Source organism: Aricia agestis, chromosome 2 (assembly GCF_905147365.1).
Source record: "Aricia agestis chromosome 2, ilAriAges1.1, whole genome shotgun sequence".
In the NCBI taxonomy this organism is placed as follows: domain Eukaryota; kingdom Metazoa; phylum Arthropoda; class Insecta; order Lepidoptera; family Lycaenidae; genus Aricia; species Aricia agestis.
The window spans coordinates 14,381,739-14,403,420 of NC_056407.1; the positions used below are offsets into that span (position 1 = coordinate 14,381,739).

The 21,682-nt window shown below is 35.2% G+C and overlaps 2 protein-coding genes and 1 long non-coding RNA gene across 3 annotated transcripts; 1 reads left to right on the forward strand and 2 right to left on the reverse strand.

Moving 5' to 3' along the window:
• Positions 1-732: 732 nt before the first annotated feature.
• On the reverse strand, positions 733-6,540 carry LOC121736913 (stress-induced-phosphoprotein 1). The gene is made up of 7 exons (XM_042128384.1): positions 6,337-6,540; positions 5,815-6,264; positions 5,241-5,694; positions 4,587-4,787; positions 4,274-4,470; positions 1,575-1,700; positions 733-1,446 (listed from the first exon to the last, which is right to left on the reverse strand). The coding sequence occupies exons 1-7, from the start codon at positions 6,343-6,345 to the stop codon at positions 1,267-1,269; spliced, it is 1,617 nt and encodes a 538-aa protein (XP_041984318.1). The 5' UTR covers positions 6,346-6,540; the 3' UTR covers positions 733-1,266.
• A 939-nt stretch (positions 6,541-7,479) lies between these two features.
• LOC121736985 (protein mothers against dpp) lies at positions 7,480-12,601 on the forward strand. The gene is made up of 3 exons (XM_042128486.1): positions 7,480-7,794; positions 9,317-9,478; positions 10,780-12,601. The coding sequence occupies exons 1-3, from the start codon at positions 7,687-7,689 to the stop codon at positions 11,776-11,778; spliced, it is 1,269 nt and encodes a 422-aa protein (XP_041984420.1). The 5' UTR covers positions 7,480-7,686; the 3' UTR covers positions 11,779-12,601.
• Positions 12,602-17,091: 4,490 nt separating this feature from the next.
• Positions 17,092-21,329, reverse strand: LOC121737071. Its single transcript, XR_006037096.1, has 3 exons — positions 21,319-21,329; positions 19,308-19,312; positions 17,092-17,149 (listed from the first exon to the last, which is right to left on the reverse strand). It is a non-coding gene; the product is annotated as an uncharacterized LOC121737071 (long non-coding RNA).
• Positions 21,330-21,682: the final 353 nt, after the last annotated feature.

Here is a 21,682-nt window from a genome sequence, read left to right on the forward strand (position 1 = left end):
GCCGCTGCCGCCGCGTCTTGTCGCCGACACCACGTCGTCGTATGTAAAGGCTCCATAAAAATCAAGGGAAATGTGTAAATGTGAGTTGAGCTTGAGCCCACGCTAATAAACGATTTGTGAAGATAGCCATGACTGTATTGAGGGTCTTGAGATTAGTAATAAAATAATCATATTATTATGCCTACAACATTATATTCCTTTATTGAATAAATTACAAATTTTCAATCGCAGGCAGTTAGGCATATTATGATATAAAATAATTCCTAAAACAGAACAGAGCAACGACTGTCGCAACAATTCGACCTACGAAGCTTACTTTGGAATGGTATAAAAGCCTACAAGTGACGAAGCTAGTCTTATTACTAAGCTTATTACATAATTCACAAAAGGAAATAAAAAGTATTTCATATTTCAAATAAAGATATGGATCGAACTTAAGGAGAGGAATCCATATGACTTCATAATCGGGATTTAAACATTCAGAGCCCTTACTGCCGCACTCAGAGTGGAACATTAATTAGTTAAACGTAATTAATTCAAAATTTTGACATAAGCCCCATACATTATCTGTCAAACACTTAATTAAATTGAAGGTTAATTATAATTAAATGTCTCTGAGTACGGCGGTTAATATATCAACACACTTAAATACAGCTTAAAGTATTTATGTAGGAGCCAGCCTGTAATTTAGAGTAGTTTATGAAACATTATTTTCTTTCAGCAAAATATGAGCAAAATAAAGAATTAACATTCCTTAATACATTAATAATAAGTACATTTTTGTTTTACGATCTAGATTCGTCCTTGTATACGCATTACTCAAATACCTAAGACACCCATCGAAATTATAAAAAATATTTTAAGTCTCACTTCATTTTCATGCATGAATTGTAAGAAAATATGTATGTAATTATCTTCCAGTTCATGCATAACTTTAGATGTTAATAGAGCAAAAGTTAAAAGAAAATAATGGTCATATATTATAATTCAAACCATTACTAATATTTCATGTAGCACAAACATGCCAAAGTTTACAAAAAAAATTGACAGTCATAATTTAGTTCTCGATATACATACATATTATAAAACCAAATATTGTATAATAATAACATATCACTTAAAAATGCCTATCACCTATAATAGGGTTCTTATATGAGTGCATAGTCGCTTTAACATTACAAGGATGTTTCATTGCTAGCTGTAATAATTATTACGGACTGGCAATCCAAACAAAATATTCCAACTCCTGTTTAACCTATAAGGCAGCTAATGTATTGCTATCAGGCCAGACTCGAGTAGTTTTTGTATTTTGGCGGCAATTTCTGGGTTTTTTAGATGGTCCTGCAGTGCCTGTGGATCTTGTTGCATCTGTTCAAGAATACAGCGCATGGCTGGGTCTCGGAGAATGGCTTGAACGTCGGGGTCGGCCATTGCACGTTTACGTACCTAGGACACATGAAAAGCACATAGTACATAAACATTTAAATGTGTACAACCTTCTGTTACAAATAAATGGCACTTGTAACAAATGGATGTCCATTATAACACAAATAATTGTTTTTAATTATTCTTACCTCCTCTGGATTTGAGTTGAGTTGGGTTGAGCAGGCACGGTAGCCCTCCAAAGCCTCTGCATTACTAGGATCTAATTCTAGGGCCTTCTGGTATGCCGTGAGGGCTTTAGATGGTTGTTGCATACCCTGTAGAAAATATATCATTACTAGATCTCCCGCGCGGCTTCGCCCGCGTAAATTAAGAATTTTACGGAAACCGTACATTTTCCCATAAAAATAGCTTATGTCCCTAGTCCCTTCACTTGGTCTACTCTATGTCTGTGCCAAATATTGCCATAAAAATTGCTCCAGTAGTTCGTAATTTCTAATATTTCCCCCGTTTTTCCCACATTTTCCTGAGTTTCTTCGGTCGTATTAGTCTTAGCGTGATAATCAGTGGTCGGCGTAGGTAGTGCCATTTAGGGTGAATGACCTCAATTGTATATGTTAACATGGACATACCTCCGGGATCGCGGGATAAAATCCCGCGTTCCGAATTATCGCGAATAATCAAGTATTTACTTTACAATTAATGAAAAAAAAAAACGAGTTTTGAGTCATAATTTCGCCGGATAAAAAAGGCCTAAATAAATGAGTCACTAAACGTTTTTCTACGTCTAATATTTCTTCAGCCATGTTTTGCTTAGTTGCCAGTATGAAAAAAAAAAAGATTACGCGTCAAAATCGATATCTATTATTTATTAACTAAACATAACTCTTTCTTTTTAATTATAATCCATATTTATTTAATACCGCAGGAGCAAGACGTGTGCGGGGTGCGGGGTGGCCCGCACCCCGCACACAGCAAGCAGACACTTGCGAGTAGCGCATGGCTTGTTGTTCTGTGTGTAGCATTTTTTTTTGCGCGTGAGTCCAAAATATCCCATCCACACATAACAGACGAAAAGAACAAAAAAATGTTATATTTATTTGGATATAAGTAGTATATCGTAAAGCACTTTCAGGCTTGCCTGTGTTGCCTGCGAATGATCGCTCGGTTGTTTGCGTCGAATGTTTAACGGTGCCACTAAGCGAATTCATTATTGTTTATTGTTGTTTAAATATATTTTAAAAGAAAGTCAATATTTGATAAACATTAAATGGATTTTTATAATTAAACAATCAAATTATTTGCAGGTAACACAGGCAAGCCTGAAAGTGATCTACGATATACTACTTATATCCAAATAAATATAATCACATTTCTGTTAATTTTTTACTTATTTGTTAATATCATATAAAACTTATAATTATGATAAATAAATAAATAAATAAATAAATAAAAAACTAACAAATTATTTCTTTATTTACGTTTGTCACAATATTTGTTGTTTAAATATCAAATTCTGAATGTATTTCCGATTTTATATTATTTCAATGCGAATCCCAAAATCGCGGGATTGAGAGGCATGTCCACGTTATGCCGCAATTAACGAATCCCGCGGGATGGCACTACCTACGCCGACCACTGGTGATAATATAATATAGCCTATATAGTCTTTACTCGATAAATGGTCTATCTAACACTGAGATAAGTTTTTAAAATCGGACCTGTAGTTTCTGAGATTGACGCGTTCAAGCAAACATACTCTTCAGGTTTATAATATTAGGTAGGTATAGATTTTTTTTAATTATCGCTTGACAAACTCGAGTCTGGATCTAAAAGACTATGAAATGGTATAATATGGTAGTGATGATGATGATGAATGTAATTTGCATAGTAGCATATGCTTTCCGTTCTTAAAACAACGCCGAAACTCCCAAACTTGTATCTATAAAGAACCAGGAGTTCTCTCAGCACCTTCCGAACCACGGTATACTAGGTATACCTCGGTGCAAAATCTTACTTGTTGGTAGCATATGCTAATACGAAGTCGCGGGCAACAGCTAGTTTAAATACATTGCAATTTTCAAGCATAATCATGTTGAACTTCGGCCGCGTATTTTCAACGTTTCAAGTTTCAACACACTAGGCCTATTATTAGATATATATAGACAAGTTTTTACTTAGCATGGGATTACACGACGTGATGTACGCCACCTAGCTTTTATACTATTGTATTTTTAATAAAGAATAAAGAATTTAAAGAATATACGCGGCCTATTATTAATGTCTAAACTTTAGACACTTAAATTACCGATGACACACTATGCCGAAATTACGTCGCGTTATAGCGTACAGCCGAACTTCGGTCGAGCGTAAGTTCGGCAGCGATTCTTCCGCGTAATTTCGGCGCTTATCGTGTGTCATATCAGCCAAATGCGTCAGAACGTAATATCGGCCACGGAACTTCGGCCTCGTATCTTCGGCATGGTGTGTTTAGATACTAAGAGTTACCGACGAATCTGTGCCTTTATAAGAGGTCAATATTTTATTCTTAAATATTCTAAATACAGTGCAAGCATTTTTTCATTTAGCGCCTAGACAAAAAAGATCAATGAATGCTACTACCACCATGTTTCGCCAAGTACAGTTTAGTAAAACAAATGAAGAATTACTCAAATCGGATTTGTGGTTCCAGAGATATGCCAACACAAACATAAAAACATACATACATACACTTTTGAATGGCATGTTTGTTCAGACGCTGCATATATGGAAACTGGGCTGTTCTGGAAATATTACATATAATATGTTTGTAATATTTCCAGAACAGAGAGGGTCAAATTGATAACCTCCTTTTTTGAAGTTGGTTAAAAAGTATTGAAATGTTGCTTACTTGCAGAATTTTGCCTTTACGAATCCAACCTTTGATAAACTTGGGGTCTAGCTTGCAGCATTGGTCACAGTCCCGTAGCCCAAGATCGAAGGCAGCCAACTTTGTGTAACAAGCAGCTCGGTTTGAGTACAGCTTGGGGTCATCTGGATTGCGCTTAATGGCTTCACTATAATGCTTAACAGCAGTGCTGTAATCACCTATGAAAATTATAACACATTAGTTTCTTGTTCAGAACACTTACAGTATTTTTGTGGGATACTGTAAACTAGGTTTTAGGTAAAAGCTGGTCTTGTAGTTCAAGAGCATATTTTACCTTTCTTGAAGTAATCATTTCCAAGTTCTTTTTCTTGTTCTGCTTTAACAGGGTCAATGTATGCCTTTCTCTCTTCTTCAACAATTTTCTTTTCTACTTCACTCAAGAGGGTTTTGATTTCTGGGGTTCGATGTTCTGACATTGACTTTTCATAGTATGTTTTTGCTAATTTCCATTGTTCCATTTTCCTGTAGGCATTACCTAGAGTAATTGTATAGAAATTATGTTAGATTCTTTTTACAAAATTGGAAGCAAGCTTTTAGATTACATGGAATGAGAATTGCAAGTCGATGCATTTGATGTTTTTAGAAATAAAAATAATCTTATTTCTGAAATTAATTAAGGGTTTATCTTATCAACAGCATCTTCATTGGGTAATGTTTTGATGTTAGTCAAACAAAAATGGTGAAGAGTCAAAAAGAAAAATAATGTTATTAAAAGAAAACAGAAAAATCCTCAGAAACAGTTCTGCTTTTCCACCAGAGCTGGGTTGTGAGGAATGTGAAATAAAATTTAAGTACCAATAGAATCACTGCGTTTAACAAGGTCAGGCAAATGAAGCGATTCTATTGGTTCTCAAAAACACATTCTTAGCAACTAAGCACCTATATTTAGGTAATAAACTAATAATAGAATATAAGAATATATATTTACCAATTCGAGTGAAGGCTTTAGCAATAAGCTTGAAGTCAGCTCTGTTCTCTCTACCAATTTCTATAGCCTTTTCACATTCCTTGATACAGTTTTCATAGTCTTTCTGTTCAAAATACACGGCAGCTACATTGGTATAAAATGTGATGTCATTTGAGTCATGTTCAATTGCCTTACGGTAATGTAGAAGGGCATTTTCAAAGTCCTTTTTCTTGTAGCATTCATTGCCACGGTCTTTCTCTTGTAATGCTAATCTACGGTTTTCAGGCAAGTCCTCGTATTTTGGTTTCGGTGGCTCCTCCTTTTTAGGCTCAGGTTTCGGCTTGGTCTCTGTTGCTGGGGGGTCTACATCCATTGGAGTTTCCAAATTGAATCCTAGCAAAACACTGAGGGTTGGGAGCATTCTCTTGTCATCCAACTTCAAAACTGACGATTTTAAGTCATACGGATTAATATCCTGAAACAGTAAAATAAATTTACTCATCAAGTTTTTATGTATTAGTTTTTTAACTACTAAACTAAGTTTAATTAAAAATACTTTTCATTTATATTGACAACAAATACAACATTAACTTACCTTGACCATTTTAACATAGTCAGGATCACTTAGCCACTCTTTTGTCTGTGGGTTTGACTTCAGTTTCTCCATTATCTGTTCTGTTCTAATTTTAGCTTCAATTTCCTGCTTCTTAACTTCCGCCAACCCTGATGCTAGTTGCTGATTGTTCGGCTCCAGTTCTAAACCTTTTTCATAAGCAGCGATTGCCTCATCATATTTTCCTAAGAAAGCTAGTGCACTGCCTTTTCTTGAGTAGCCTTTGCTCCATGTTGGATTCAAAGACACAGTGATATTGGCATCTTCCAAGGCAGCTGAGTAATTCTCCGCTTTCGCATGAGCAGCTGATCGATTGCTATACAAAACGTGGTTTTTGGGATCTAATTCTATAGCACTGGTGTAAAATTTAACGGCCTCATCGTACTGTCCGGAAGACAGAGCCGCGTTGCCTTTTTCTTTTAATTGGTTAACCTAAAAATAAATATTTTTAGCTTGGTTTGGTTAAAAAAGTAAGCAAATTGCCGCAAGTCGGCATAACCTTACCTGTTCCATGATCAAAGAAGGTATTTAGTATTCCTCAAACTTATTCCGTAAAAGAATTCAGCACTTGAAACAAAACAAACACACTGAAACAATTATTCTCTCTTTGTTCGTCTCAAGCTTCTAGAAATCTAGAAATAATAAATTAGGTACTTTGAAACTCTAAAAATGCACGGACAATGACAATTGACAGTTCCTTCTAAATTCGAGAAATTTCTCGATTGGCAAAAGCAAAAAATAATGGAAAATGACAAGTCATCTTCTCCTTCTTTAAATTTTGCTCTGTGGCAACTCATGACTCACGAGCTCGTTCTCGTTTCATAATAGGTACTTTATCTATGTTCTCGTTAGTTGTAAAGCATAGATAAAGTATTATAGTATAGCTGATGTAGTCTTAGCCCGTCATCGCGTGACCATTTTGTGCTTATTTTCATACAAGTAGTGTGCGTTTATTTTCTTGAATATTTCTATTTGTCGATTATTTCGAAGCACATTATGATACAGGAAAGAAAGTCAATTAGTTCATGATATCGATTAACTATAGTTCAAGTGATGAGAATCCGTAAACACACGTAAAAAGCTATGCAATTTTTATAGCCAAATTATTAATTGATGTGACATTTTTAGCACTAATGCCTTATATAGCACGAATAAGGGATTAATAAACTTATAAATTATCTTTTTAACTTACAAAAATACCGATTGAAAAGACCAAAAAACGTTGTTCAAAACTTACGTATTTAATGTTAAATCCACGTGTTTGAGGCATTCTTTGACCATTCTTATGATTTATTATTTAGCGGAACCACAGAACTCAACAATATCTAGCATTAAATGTTCACTAAAAACCTTTATTAACACTTTTATTACATGAAATATGCAGACCGACTCCTTTGTTATGTCCTAGTAAGTAGGATATAACATTATGTCCTACTTACTAGGACATAACATTACACGCTTTTGACGCTTATACACCGATATAAGGCTCTCTCTAGTTTATACTTTATAGTACCTCAATGTCGTAAAGTCTCTTTAGTTTACACTTTACAGTCTCAGTATATTTAAGTAATATCTATGGTTTACAGTCTGTGGTCAAAACATTCAATTGTCTATGTTCGAAGGTTGTCTATGAATTATGATTTTTTATCTGTTTTAGCGTTAATGTCACGCTAATCTCTATTTTACAATATTTTTTCGTCTGTTTCTTGAATGTAATTGGTAGGTTTTTGGGAAATACCAAGTGATTTAGTAGTGATCGATGGCAAACTTTACGTTTCCATGGAGTAATCATTAGTGGAACAAGTTTTCTATAGCTAACTGTGACTCACCAAAGTTTTGTGTACAATTTCCACTATGGATACAGACGACGGTGAATCTTCGAGCAGTGGGCCTATGTCGAGCCTAAATAGCTTGTTTTCATTTACTAGCCCTGCTGTGAAGAAATTGCTTGGTTGGAAGCAAGTAAGTAAATCAAATTTTTCTGTAGACCTACCAGGTAGTTCCACATTGAGCTCCAGCTTCTTTCACCATCAGGAACTTTCAGTGCCTACTATAATTTCTAAGAATCAAACTATTTCTTAATAATATTCTATGCATATAACATAAATTATATTGTTTTTAATTCCATGTTCTATTTAAACTTCTTGTAAACAAAAGTTTTGAAGATCAATGCGTATAGCACAAAGTATACCTGATGTACTAATTAAAGACGTAAGAAGCTGTAGTGGCTAGCTAATAATTTATAACATAAGGATCTACTCATTTTTACTATTTTTTGCTTCAGTATTTTATTGCAAAAAATAAAGAAAATATAATATAAAAGTAAGATTCGTCATCATCCAGACATCAGTCTGGCCCCATGCTATATAGGTACCTGAAGGACTTGTGTTTAGGGTACCAGACAATGGAAAAATTTAAATGCCTTTCTTCTATACATATGTTTAGGATTTTTTTAATATCTCACTCATTTAATAAACATCTATGACCCAGGAACATTGAAAACCTTTTTTTCCCCGGAATGAGTTACCAGCTCACTCATACACTGAGCCACAGAGGTCGTGGCAAATAAACCAATCTATAACCATGGTTGTAGATCTTGTTATCAACTCTTGTTTAGTTCCTGAACTGCTGATAAACACCTTTGTATACTTGACATTCAAGTTTATTCTGTGTTATATAAATGTCTACTCTTTAATCACATTCTGTCTTGCAATGCCCATTACATTGAATAATTTTGTCAATGATATTAAATACCCTAAAGTAAAAAATTTAGGGTTCTAATCATCTTTCAGTGACCACCCATAGTCCCCAGACCATCGGTTAAATTTTATTTTGAGCAGAACATAAAATAACATGTTACTTCAACAATTTTTCTTTTAAACATTATTATCAAATACCTATAGTTTTTTTTAATTAGATCAGTTAAAGGACACATTCACATTAATTAGTACACCCAGAAGGCTGCATAATCATTTTTTGCAATAATTATAATTATTGTTTTTATGCTGTCATGTTATTTTCCTTAACCATAAGTTTAATTTTTAATAAAAAAAGAACATAATACTATGTGTAATACTAACAATATTAGTATTTACAGATAAGCAATGATTCATAACACATACACAAAACAATTTCTACTTATATCCTGTTTGTATGAAAACAACAGGTGATACTTTTCTGTAATAGTAATTTGCTCAATTTTAAACATAAAAAAGTCTAAAGTCATAAACTAGCCTCTTCAATCCTATTAAATACCATGGTGTAAAAAAACCTGGTATGAAATAAAGCACATTGTTTTTCACGAGACCTAATTAAGGAGGTTGAAAACTATTAAATTATAACTATATAACTCAATATGTATTCTAATTTCTGGTGTTGTAAATGTTCATAGATATAGGCCATAAGTACCACCAGAGGTTTAAATTGATGAACCTGTTCCTCACGAAAATAAGTGATAACATATTATTTTGCTTATAATATACAGGGTGACGAAGAAGAAAAATGGGCAGAAAAAGCTGTTGACAGTTTAGTGAAGAAACTAAAAAAGCGGAAAGGTGCTATAGAAGAGTTAGAAAGGGCACTCTCGTGTCCCGGTACACCATCCAAATGTGTTACAATACCTCGATCCCTTGATGGTCGGTTGCAGGTATGTTGTCTTTCCTGCCATAAATTAGTTTGAAATTTTTCTATGTTAGATTAATATTTTTAAACTACTTTCTGTTTATATACACATTATATTTCTACAATACATTGGCTTTGTCTGTCAACCCACTTTTCTAAGATATCAGATAGGGACAAAACATTGAAAAGAAAAAAAAATTGTTTGTATTATTAATAATGTTAGTAATTAATAACTGTTTTATGTAGTTTCTACTATGTTTCTTTAATATCTATCCGCAAGGTATTTTCATTGGCTCAATGTGAGCTAGTTTTAATTAAATCTATGATGATTACAATTCATCGTTGTATTGGCTACTGTTGATTATCCATGAGACAAGACAGGAATTTTGATTTGTGTTTCAATTGAATTAATGATTCATGTTTGTTTGAATTCAGTCTAGAATTGAGTCATGCTCAGATAACCTGATAGGTATAGGATCTTAAGGGTCTATACAGAAGGACTGCATTTCAACTGCAATCCAACCGCAAATTGCAGTTCAAGTGCAGTTTGAATGCAGTTGATAATGGTTTGCAGTTCTATTGCAGTCGTGTCAACTGCATTCTAACTGCACTTGCACTGCAATTTGCGAATGGATTGCAGTTCGTCTGTATAGACGCTAAGTACTCATGTACTTGTAGGAATGTAAATAAAGAATTATATTTGTCACGAAACTATGAGATACTAGATGACGCCCGCAACGCTGCTGCGCAAAAATTAGTTTTTTGCGTGGGAACCGTACATTTTTTCGGGATAAACAGTATCCTATATCCTTTCTCGGGTCTCAAAGCATCCCCATACCAAATTTCATCAAAATCGGTTCAGCGGCTTGGGTGTGAAAAGGTAACAGATAGACAGACAGACACTTTCGCATTTATAATTTTAGTATGGAATGGAAGTATGGATTATAGTTATTATAATTATACCACAAACTACTCTCTCTCTCTCATGAAACAGACAGAGAGAGAAGTGGATTCATCTAAAAATTATTTAATACTTAAATGGTACCTTTAAGTCGAAATTTAATTTTGAGGGTTGCTGTAGCTAGACTTATGAAATTTTCACAGATTATGTATATCAGCTGTTGCCGCTATAAAAACAAATACTAAAAACAAAATAAAATCTCCCATACAAAAAACACAATTTTTGGCTTATTTTTGCTCTATTACAGTACGGAACCCTTCGTGCGCGAGTCTGACTCGCACATGGCAGATTTTTTGTATACAATCAGGCACAGTCATAGTAATAGTATAAGACAAGTTTTAGACATGCCAAATTTCATGTTACAGGTGTCCCATCGTAAAGGTCTACCCCACGTGATCTACTGTCGGGTGTGGCGGTGGCCGGACCTCCAGAGCCATCACGAGTTGAAACCCCTGGAGATATGCCAGTTCCCGTTCAGCGCCAAGCAGAAGGAGGTATGCATAAACCCTTACCACTACAAGCGGGTGGAGAGCCCCGTGCTGCCGCCGGTGCTGGTGCCGCGCCACTCGGAGTTCGCGCCCGGCCACTCGCTGCTGCCCTTCCAGAGGACCACGGAGCCGGCGATGCCTCACAACGTGTCCTACTCGGGGTCCGGCTTCCCGCCGTCCGCCACGTCCGAGCTGCCCGACACCCCCCCGCCGGCCTACTCCCCGCCCTCCGACGACACCGAGCCGCCCGGCGAGGTCGCCCCCGTCTCCTACCAGGAGCCCCTCTACTGGGCCTCCGTCGCCTATTACGAGCTCAACTGCCGCGTCGGCGAGGTGTTCCACTGCAACTCGCACTCCGTCGTCGTGGACGGCTTCACGGATCCCTCCAACAACAGCGACCGGTTCTGCCTCGGCCAGCTCAGCAACGTCAACCGGAACTCGACCATCGAGAACACCAGGCGCCACATAGGCAAGGGCGTCCACCTGTACTACGTGGGCGGCGAGGTGTACGCGGAGTGCCTGTCTGATGCCGCCATCTTCGTCCAGAGCCGCAACTGCAACCACCACCACGGGTTCCACCCGTCCACCGTATGCAAGATCCCGCCGGGCTGCTCGCTGAAGATATTTAACAACCGGGAGTTCGCCCAGCTCCTGTCGCAGAGTGTCAACCACGGCTTCGAGGCGGTGTACGAGCTGACCAAGATGTGCACGATCCGCATGTCGTTCGTGAAGGGCTGGGGCGCCGAGTACCACCGCCAGGACGTCACCTCCACCCCCTGCTGGATCGAGATCCACCTGCACGGCCCGCTGCAGTGGCTGGACAAGGTGCTCACCCAGATGGGCTCCCCGCACAACGCCATATCCTCCGTGTCCTAATGGTACACTCAACCCCCACCGTATTATAAGTCACGAGTGTATACTCCCTCGATACAACCGCATTTTACTATAATTTCTGCGTTATCCGATAGTATAGTTGTCCAGTGATGTTATAAAAACTTATGCATTGATGATGGTGCCATTTTTTGTATTTAGTTATGTTTTAAGCGTATTGAGTATTTCGTGCAGGTAGGCGTGGATCGATAGACGAGACGAATGTTTGAATTTCAAAATCTGTTTCTTTTTGAGTGGAGCTGAGTTATTTTTGCGATAAGCTCGAGTGAGACCATGATCAAAGTATGTGTAAAATAAAGACATGATCGTGTAGTGTTTAGAATTGTCAGTCTAAACTGCAGCAAAAACTATAAAAAGATATTATGTAATATCAGTTTAGATATTAGAAGGTTTAAGAAAACGAATACTAGAATACAGAATAAGAAAATGTTATATTATTGTCGTTTCTAATTATTTAGCCATTATAAGTTTCTATGTTATATTAAATACGAATTTTATGGTAAAATACAATACATTTAAGTTAACGATCATGGCAAATTACAGTAGGCGCATGTAATTTTTGTTACGAAAATTATTTTATTTCATTGACATTTTGACAAAGCGAGTAAACTTATAATAATTGAAACTTATTAAAATAACATTTTTACTGTATCGGGACATTACACAGGCAAAATTTGTAGCTCAATTGATCTCAAAATATAATAAGTTTGTTTTAGTTCCTTTCGATATGAGAACTGTGCAATGTCCCATGCCTTACGGTAGTGGTCTTAAATATAAAAAAGTCCTATATTTTCCAAATTGATATATTTCATAATATTATATTGTAACAAATTATATTTAAAATGTCAAAGAACACCTTTAATAACTATTACTTCAAATACAAAAATTGCCTTGCAAGAATTTTACAAGTATTAAGATTGTAAACATAAATTTTGAAAATGTTAAAAACCACATTTCATGTTTCGAAGTATGTTTCTTCATACACTAGAATTAATAAAAGCTCTCTAAGGATACCAAACCTTAGTTATTTTAGTGCTGTTATTTAAGCACTAGGATTTTTAGAACATTTGTTCTGTTTAACATTAAGAACTGAAGTTCTGAAAACCACACACTACTACTCGTAGAATTAGTAAGCAGAAGAAAAGTAAACTGTAAATGTTGTACCTTGCCCTTGTGGTAAAATTAAATTCTACTTTTTAACATAAGTATTAAATTATTAAAATTCTGTTATACTTACATTTTTATTGCCAGTTAAAAGTGTAAAAATTTTAATAAATTTTTTACATTTTTAACTGGTGGGTGGTGATAAAAATGTTTAACCCAAAAGTTATTAAATAGACACCGCCTTAGGAAGCTATGGATTCACGTGGCAAGTCAAGTTTCGCATACTGTAACTTTTTTAATAACTACATATAATATGAATCTTTGACATTATAACATTTACAAGATTCTTAAGACTCAATTCTTGTTTTAATCACAATATTCAGTTTAAGTTTATAATTTTCAGTTATTGTCCAAAATTGAAACGGACAAACTAAGCTTTTTGGCTTGTATCTAAGTACATAGTATAAGTTATAAAATATTGTTATAATAGTATAATTACTTAGAATAAGATATTACATGCTTCTTATTGACTCTGCTTGCACCAGAAAAGAGCGAATCTCTGCGCTTTCGCTATCCTTATTCATGCCATAATTAGTCAAAAGAGTTCAAAAACTACTTGACGTAGATTGAAACAAAATGAAAGATATTTCAGAACTGTTCATATTTTCTTAACCACTCATCATGTTCATATATTATAGTTAATACATTCTTATATTTCTAATAATGCCTACCGTCCATGAACCACCATTCAGTTTTACTCAACTGTCTTTTTACGATCTAAAAAGTAGGTATGGTGCTAAAAAGAACTAAAATATAATGTAATGTCCTATTTAAAAAGCATGAGTATAGTTTAAAAATGTCTTTATGTAGCTAACAAAGATGGTTGAGTTCCACTGGGCTCTATAATATAATGCTAAAATAAAATCTCCCTATAAAACATTCTCAATAAACATGTCATTGCCATTTGCCGCATAAAATACTTAAAATTATGTTAGATCTGTGTATAACTGGGTTTTGGTATAGAATTAAATCACTATAATAACATTAAGGGCCTGTTTCACCACTTTCTGATAAAGTGCCGAATGGGCTATTCACACCTTTTTTGACAGATATTCCATACGGTACTTCATCTGTCAAGTTAAGTTGTGGATAGCCTATTCGGCACTTATCAGGAAGTGGTGAAACAGGCCCTAAAAGTTAAGACTTTGAGAGTAAAGTCGAAGAGTTTAATTGTACTTTAACCTCATTACTACAGTAAGTATTTATACAGCGAAAAACTATAACATTCTATGCTACACAAGGTCTGATTGTCTTTTTTAGCAAATTGTCAACGAACCATAAATAGTTATACGCTGCGTAAATTTCTTTATCAGTAGTAGGGTTAAGGTAGAAAAATAAAGATTCAAAACAGTGCCATAAAATGCTTTACGCAGAGTAACCGACTTACGAGCTGTTCTTTACGTAAAAGAAGTGACAAAACTTTTTTACTCATAATATACCAAAACTCAGGCAATGCTTGCTTTAATATTTTTTGACAGTAGTTTATCTATTCATTAGCTTTTTTGATCGGCTAACATCAAAAACGTTTACCAATCAGCAAAGCTATTGAAAAGATAAACTGCTGTCAAAAAACTCACAAAATGGCTGCAAGACATGCAACTTTTTACTATGTGCCTTTTGAAATTTAAATATAAATAGTTTTATACATTTTTATTTTATAATCATGGTGCCTATTAATAGACGAGTTGTAATGATGCCTTATTTTAATTGTTTATAAATGTATATTTTACACAGGGTTATACGACATTTAATACTGACATACTTGCATTAAATATAAGACTTTTCATATTAATATACTAATCGGTACTACACTGACAAAATAACATTGTATATAAAATTATAACAGCACAATGACGCTGCTGAATAATAATATTTTAAAGAGAATATTTTGCTTTGTTATATTTCGTTGCCTTACAATTTACATACATTAAAATACTATGAATGCTTGTTAAAAAAATCCCTAAAAACTATCCACACACGTGTTGTAATTGTATACAAGAGATCATCTGTAATGGTCTCAAATTATACAAAAGGGGCAATTCTAGAATAAAATTGAAAGTAACAAAAGCCTTAAGCGTTTTCAGATTAGGTTAAGAAAAAGTCAATGTCGTTTAAGGTTTTCAGTGTTTGTAAATTCTACATTGTATATATCGTGGACTTTAGGTGTAATTTTTATTGGTGTGTGTATTTAAGACATGAACAAAATGTTGCCATTTATAAAGCTTGGATTAAATAAAAAGAACAAACTTTTTAAACTTTACTGGCTACTGGCTGCGTTGAAGAAAAGATACAGTGCTAGATAAAATATAATTAATGTGTGTTAATAAAATATAAAACTCTGTCAATGTAGATTTATAAAAGTTTTTGCTTTTATAAAATTCGTAGTATATACTAAAGGAATCTTTATATTGTAATAGTTCTACGAAAATTAATAAACTAAAGTTTGAGAATTAAAAATCATGCAACAAAGTAAAATATTGTGATCAAAGATTAATTTGATGTTTGTGCAATGTGTCCACTGCGAAAAATTGAATGCGATATGTGTGTTTAGCCATTTGTATGTTGGGAAAGACCATTTTATGATAAAATAAGAATATTTTGTATATTGTATGCGAAATTCAGTTTAAAGTACATGGAAATTTAAAACGAATGAAATAGAGCCCGTGTATAGTTTGTTATTTAAATTTTAGATGCAGTTGTCGTATAATTTTTATTATGAACATTTTTCTGTTTAATACATAATAAAATCTTTTTATTCAGATGAAAAGACGTGTTTTATTTATTATGTTGATTCTCTACATAGAGATGTCTGTGACATAGAGCGTGTATCAGAGAGAAAGACCTTAAGACTGCTCGTCCACTGCATCGGCTTCGAACTAATAAATTATTTCTTTATATGGATTTGTATACTGTATACAAAAAAATAGTATGTTATTATTTTACCTCAACCTGTAAGTAAACGAGTGAGTGTACGCATAGGCATGCGTACATCACCTTCCTCCTCTCCCACATTTGCCCACACTGCATATGCGTACACTCCATGTACACTCACTCATTTACTTACAGGTTGAGGTTTATTACGCGGAATATTGCTAAAAATAATAACATAGGTACTCAATTTTAAGCTATGGATTTCCGCAAAGTAACGCCTGATTCTATTAACTATTTGGATTTGTATAAATAAAATAAAAATTACTCATCTCCGTTGCGCTAAAATTCGTTTATCAGATACATTTTTCTGGGATAAAAAGTATAATATATCCTTAATCCTTTGTCATTTCCCTGGGCTCAACGTATCTCCATTCCAAATTTCAACAAAACCTGGGCGTGAAACAGACACAGACGGACAGACACACTTACGCATTTATAATATTAGAATGGATAAATAGATAGCCAGCGTCCACGGTTTGTACGGCCCGATTTCTATGTAGTGGACGTGTAGCCCTATCGCCGCAACAGCCGGTTATTTATTTATTATCTTATATCTTTAAACGAGCAATTCTTGTATAGGTATATAATATGTCGCAGCCGACTGGTTTAAATAGCCGTTCAATCAAACAGCTAGCCCTTTGAACAACGCCATTCAATCACACGGCTATACGTCGTTTAGCCGACTTGTTAACTACAACGTTCAACACTACACCTAGACGACGCTTAGCCAACTGGTTTAATGGCAAATTAACTAGGGCGACCATTAGCTTAATATGTAACTTGAGAGAATAGGAAAACTTTTGTATTTTATTGAAAGATTATTCTCGGATTAAGTTTAAGGGGTGACCAAAAGTTTAATGCAATAAGTAAAAATAAAAAAATCTGAGGTGTGTTTTGTGACGGTCGCCGGCTGCTGCCGCAGCACAGTCATAGTTCTAACCTAACCTACTTTTGGACTTTCTGGATTGTGTTTGTTTTTGTTTTGGCGGGGGGCTGCGCCTCCCGAGCCCCCCTTTTATTTGACGACGGTCGCCGGCTGCTGCCGCAGCACGCTCGCTGCGCTCGCTCGGCTCCCTCTGTGTTGTGGTCTAAGTTCTAACCTAACCTAACCGACTTTTGGACTTTCTGGATTGTTTGTTTTTGTTTTGACGGGGGGCTGTGCCCCCCGAACCCCCCTTTCGGGGAGGCTGCGTCCATGCATTTCATAATCCCGAAATTTCTCCTTGAATATTTGTTGAACTTTTGATTCACTTGTATGTGCCTCCACAATTTTTGTCTTTAATAATACTTGTAACTTTTATTAACTACTTTCTTTCCGAAAAACAACCACAAACACCAACAAATACCTGCTAGTTGACGCCATATTGTAAATAAAACGCACCTAGCGCTGAACTACTTCAATTAGACGTCGGCTTTTGAATCAGCTGTAGTGTGGAACGTTTTGAGCGACTAAAATCCATATCCATACTAATATTATAAATGCGAAAGTATCTCTGTCTGTCTGTCTGTCTGTCTGTCTGTCTGTCTGTCTGTCTTGCTTTCACGCCAAAACTACTGAACCGATTGCAATGAAATTTTGTACACAGTTATTCTAGAGTCTGAGAAAGGACATAGGCTACATTTTGATGTGGGAAAATATCTTATTTCCATGAAAATATCGATGAAAATTTATTCGCATTGCGCAGGCCAGCGCTCATCCCGGGGGTCCTGGGTTCGAGTCCCGCAGGCGGAACAAGTTTTCAATGTTCCTGGGTCTTGGATGTGTATTAAAATAATATTTCAAAAATCTTAAATATATTTTATGTAAGTATAATATTATAAAAAATCCAGAAATATATCGATGCAATTTAGTTCTAATACGATTCAACAGATGGCGTTTTATTTTTTACTTAAATATATTTTATGTATCTATACTTCTATACTAATCCATACTAATATTATAAATGCGAAAGTATCTCTGTCTGTCTGTCTGTCTCACTTTCACGCCAAAAACTAATATTATAAATGCGAAAGTATCTCTGTCTGTCTGTCTGTCTGTCTGTCTCGCTTTCACGCCAAAACTACTGAACCGATTGTAATGAAATTTTGTACACAGATAGTCTAAAGCCTGAGAAAGGACATAGGCTACATTTTGATGAGGGAAAATATCTCATTTCCATGAAAATAACGATAAAATGAATTCCTACTGCTGTTTCAAAATATGAAACCAGATGGCGTTCTAAAATAAAGGAGTACGTGTACCATGTTGGCCTATTATTCCATGCAGAAATATAATTTATCGATGCAATGAACATTTTAGTTCTGATATATGACAACAGATGGCGTTTTATGTTTTACTTCATTGTAATATAGAATTAATCATACTTAATGTTTCTTTTTTATAATTTTTAATACGTTAGAATATTATGTTTAATAATATTATCACTTGGTATAATCTATCTTATCTATTCCTACTGCATTTCCAGATAACGCGGAGTGTACCGTGTTAGCCTATATTTCATTCAGAAATATCAATGCAATGAACATTTTAGTTCTAATATAGGAAAACAGATGGCGTTTTATATTTCACTTTATTGTAACAGAACTAATCATACTTTATTATAATATGTTTTTATTCATAACTAGCTGTTGCCCGCGACTTCGTTCGCGTGGACTTCAGTTTAATAGCGCGCGGTGTCAACAAAATTGGTGTCAAATAAAAAAAAAATTAAAACCCTGGTGAGTGGTAACCCCTTAATAATTATTCAAAATACCCAAAAATAGCTGTGCAGGGTGCACATAATATTTCATTATTTTAAACTAGCTGTTGCCCGCGACTTTGTCCGCGTGGACTTTAGTTTATAGCGCGCGGTGTCAACAAAATTTGTGTCAAATTTAAAAACTTTTTAAAACCCTGGTAAGTGGTACCCCTCTTAGGGCCGCGTTACACCGGAATGGCAGCGCTGAAAGTGCTCGCCTCGCCGCTGCCATTCAGGTGTAGCGCGGCCCTTAATTAATGAAAATACCCAAAAACAGCTGTGCAGTGTGCACATAATCTATACTAATATTATAAATGCGAAAGTATCTTTGTCTGTCTGTCTGTCTGTCAGTCTCGCTTTCACGCCAAACGCCAAAACTACCGAACCGATGGTAATGAAATTTTGTATACAGATAGTCTAAAGCCTGAGAAAGGACATAGGCTACTTTTTTTACTGGAAAAAAGGGTTGTAAGGGGGTGAAAATGCGTAAATTTGTTCAAATTAAGTTAGTTCCAACAATTCATAATAGATGGCGCCGTGCGTCTTCTACATCGCGCTGACGCTTGCTCAAAAGTCTTCCTATAAGACGTGGTATCATCTTACATTTAAGTTTCGATTTTTTTCGATTGTTATATCTATTCTACTGTATTAAATAACTCAGTACTTTATCTGTGCAGTGACGTAACCTTAAATCTATCAATGATAAATAGTTTATGGGTAAAGTTGTGTAATCGGAGGGCTAAATAAGCTTTAAAATTTGGCAAAAAATATAAAGTTTAATATAAAAAAATGAAATACTTATTGTGTGCACACTGCACAGCTGTATTGATTTAAGGGGTACCAGGGTTTTTTTTATAAAAGCTTTTGACACCAATTTTGTTGACATCGCGCGCTATAAAGTACTATAAACTGAAGTCCACGCGGACGAAGTCGCGGGTAACAGCTATATTCAATATAAAAGCTAGACGTGTGATTGAATGGCGTTGTTCAGTTAAAGGGCTAGCTGTTTGATTGAACGGCTATTTAAACCAGTCGGCTGCGACATATATATATATATATATATATATATATATATATATATATATATATATATATATATATATATATATATATATATATATATATATATATATATATATAATTATATATGTTATCAAATCATCCTACGACATCGTATATATATATATATATATATATATATATATATATATATATATATATATATACAGTGTGCAACAAAAATAAGTGATAATACTTTAGGGTGTGTACGTGTTCCTTGTAGAGAGTTTACTGTGAAAGTAGCAGCGCTGAAAGACGAATTTTTTTTTTCACTTTTGTATGAGCAAGGGCCCGAGCGTCACGAGTTTTCCCATACAAAAGTGAAAAAAAAATTTGGTCTTTCAGCGCTGCTACTTTCACAGTAAACTCTCTACAAGGAACACGTACACACCCTAAAATATTATCACTTATTTTTGTTACACCCTGTATATATATATATTTATTTATAATTGGAATCTCGGAATCGGCTCCAACGATTTTCATGAAATTTAGTAGGTATATAGGGGGTTTCGGGGGCGATAAATCGATCTAGCTAGGAATCATTTTTAGAAAATGTCTTTTCATTCGTGTTTTATCGATAATCGATAAACTGAAAAATATGACTCTTCCTTACATCTATTGGCGAATAATAATACTATTTTGTGAGCAACTAATTGCTATAACGACACAACAACAGCTAAAGCTATTCCAGCAGATGGCGTTGTTAAGTAACACTCACAAGTCAATTAGTGTTTGCTATACCGAGCAAAGCTCGGTCATCCAGGTACTATTCTCTTAACTTCTACATCTACACACACTCGTTGTAAGTTGTTGCGTCATTATTAATTAGTAGCTCACAAAGCACTAGGTCTAGTGAGACCAAGTCGTTAAACTAATTACCTACTCTGGATGCGTCCTTAAGATTTGGAGAAATAGAACCAAAATGATAATAACATTGAAAGCTGTCGCGTACTTATTATTTTGCAGATAATAGAATAAAGGTGCCGGTTGGCAGTAGGCGACATGAAGCAAGCGCAGACGACGCGTCTTTGCGACACTACTGGTTTGTATGTACTTCTATGAAATACCCTCCGCAGCTTGCGACACGAAGCTAGCGACACTTTCATAGAAATACATAAGACACGTCGCGCGTCGTCTGCTGCAACTTCATGTAGCGGGCTTCCAACTTGTAAGTACCTTACAGTCGCGTAAGGCCAAAATGTAATGCGTTAGGAATCGGTAAGTGCGGTGTTACATATCAATTGACGATATAATTTTATGAAATACGTTGTAGATGTTTTGATCATAAGCGCATTGCTATTTGACCGACTTCCAAAAAGGAGGAGGTAATACGTTCGGCTGTATCTTTTTTAGGGTTCCGTAGCCAAATGGCAAAAAACGGAACCCTTAAGATTCGTCATGTCTGTCTGTCTGTCTGTCCGTCCGTATGTCACAGCCACTTTTCTCCGAAACTATAAGAGCTAAGTATACTAAGGTCAGGTGGGGTAAGAGAAACGTACTTTACTGGTTTTTGAACATTTTGGCCTTCAGCTATCAAAATTATGCATTTATTTCGATATTAATTGAAACAAATCTTCGCTTTTGAAATACATATACTTAGGTACATTTTTTTTGACACAGAACTAGATTGTACGTATAATTACGGCACAATTTAGCAACAAAGCTAGGTCATAAAAAAGTTCCTCTTTCCCGAGATTTGGGGTAAGAGAAACACTCGATATTTTTAAGTAATTACTCATGTTTTTAAGTGTTTATATAGCCTGTAGGTATTAATCATTTTCTTTAAGTTAAGGGAATGAAACCTTCCCTAGTTTAAAATAAAGCCCTATTTAGGCTGAAAGCATACAAAAACGAAATTTGGGGTAACAGGAACATATAGGTAAGGTCAGAGGTGCTAAACTTTTTCTGGTATTAAATGAATGTTTTAAAAATTACGTGGGAGAGCCATGCTTCGGCACGAATAGGCCGGCTCGACCGGGGAAATACCACGTTCTCAC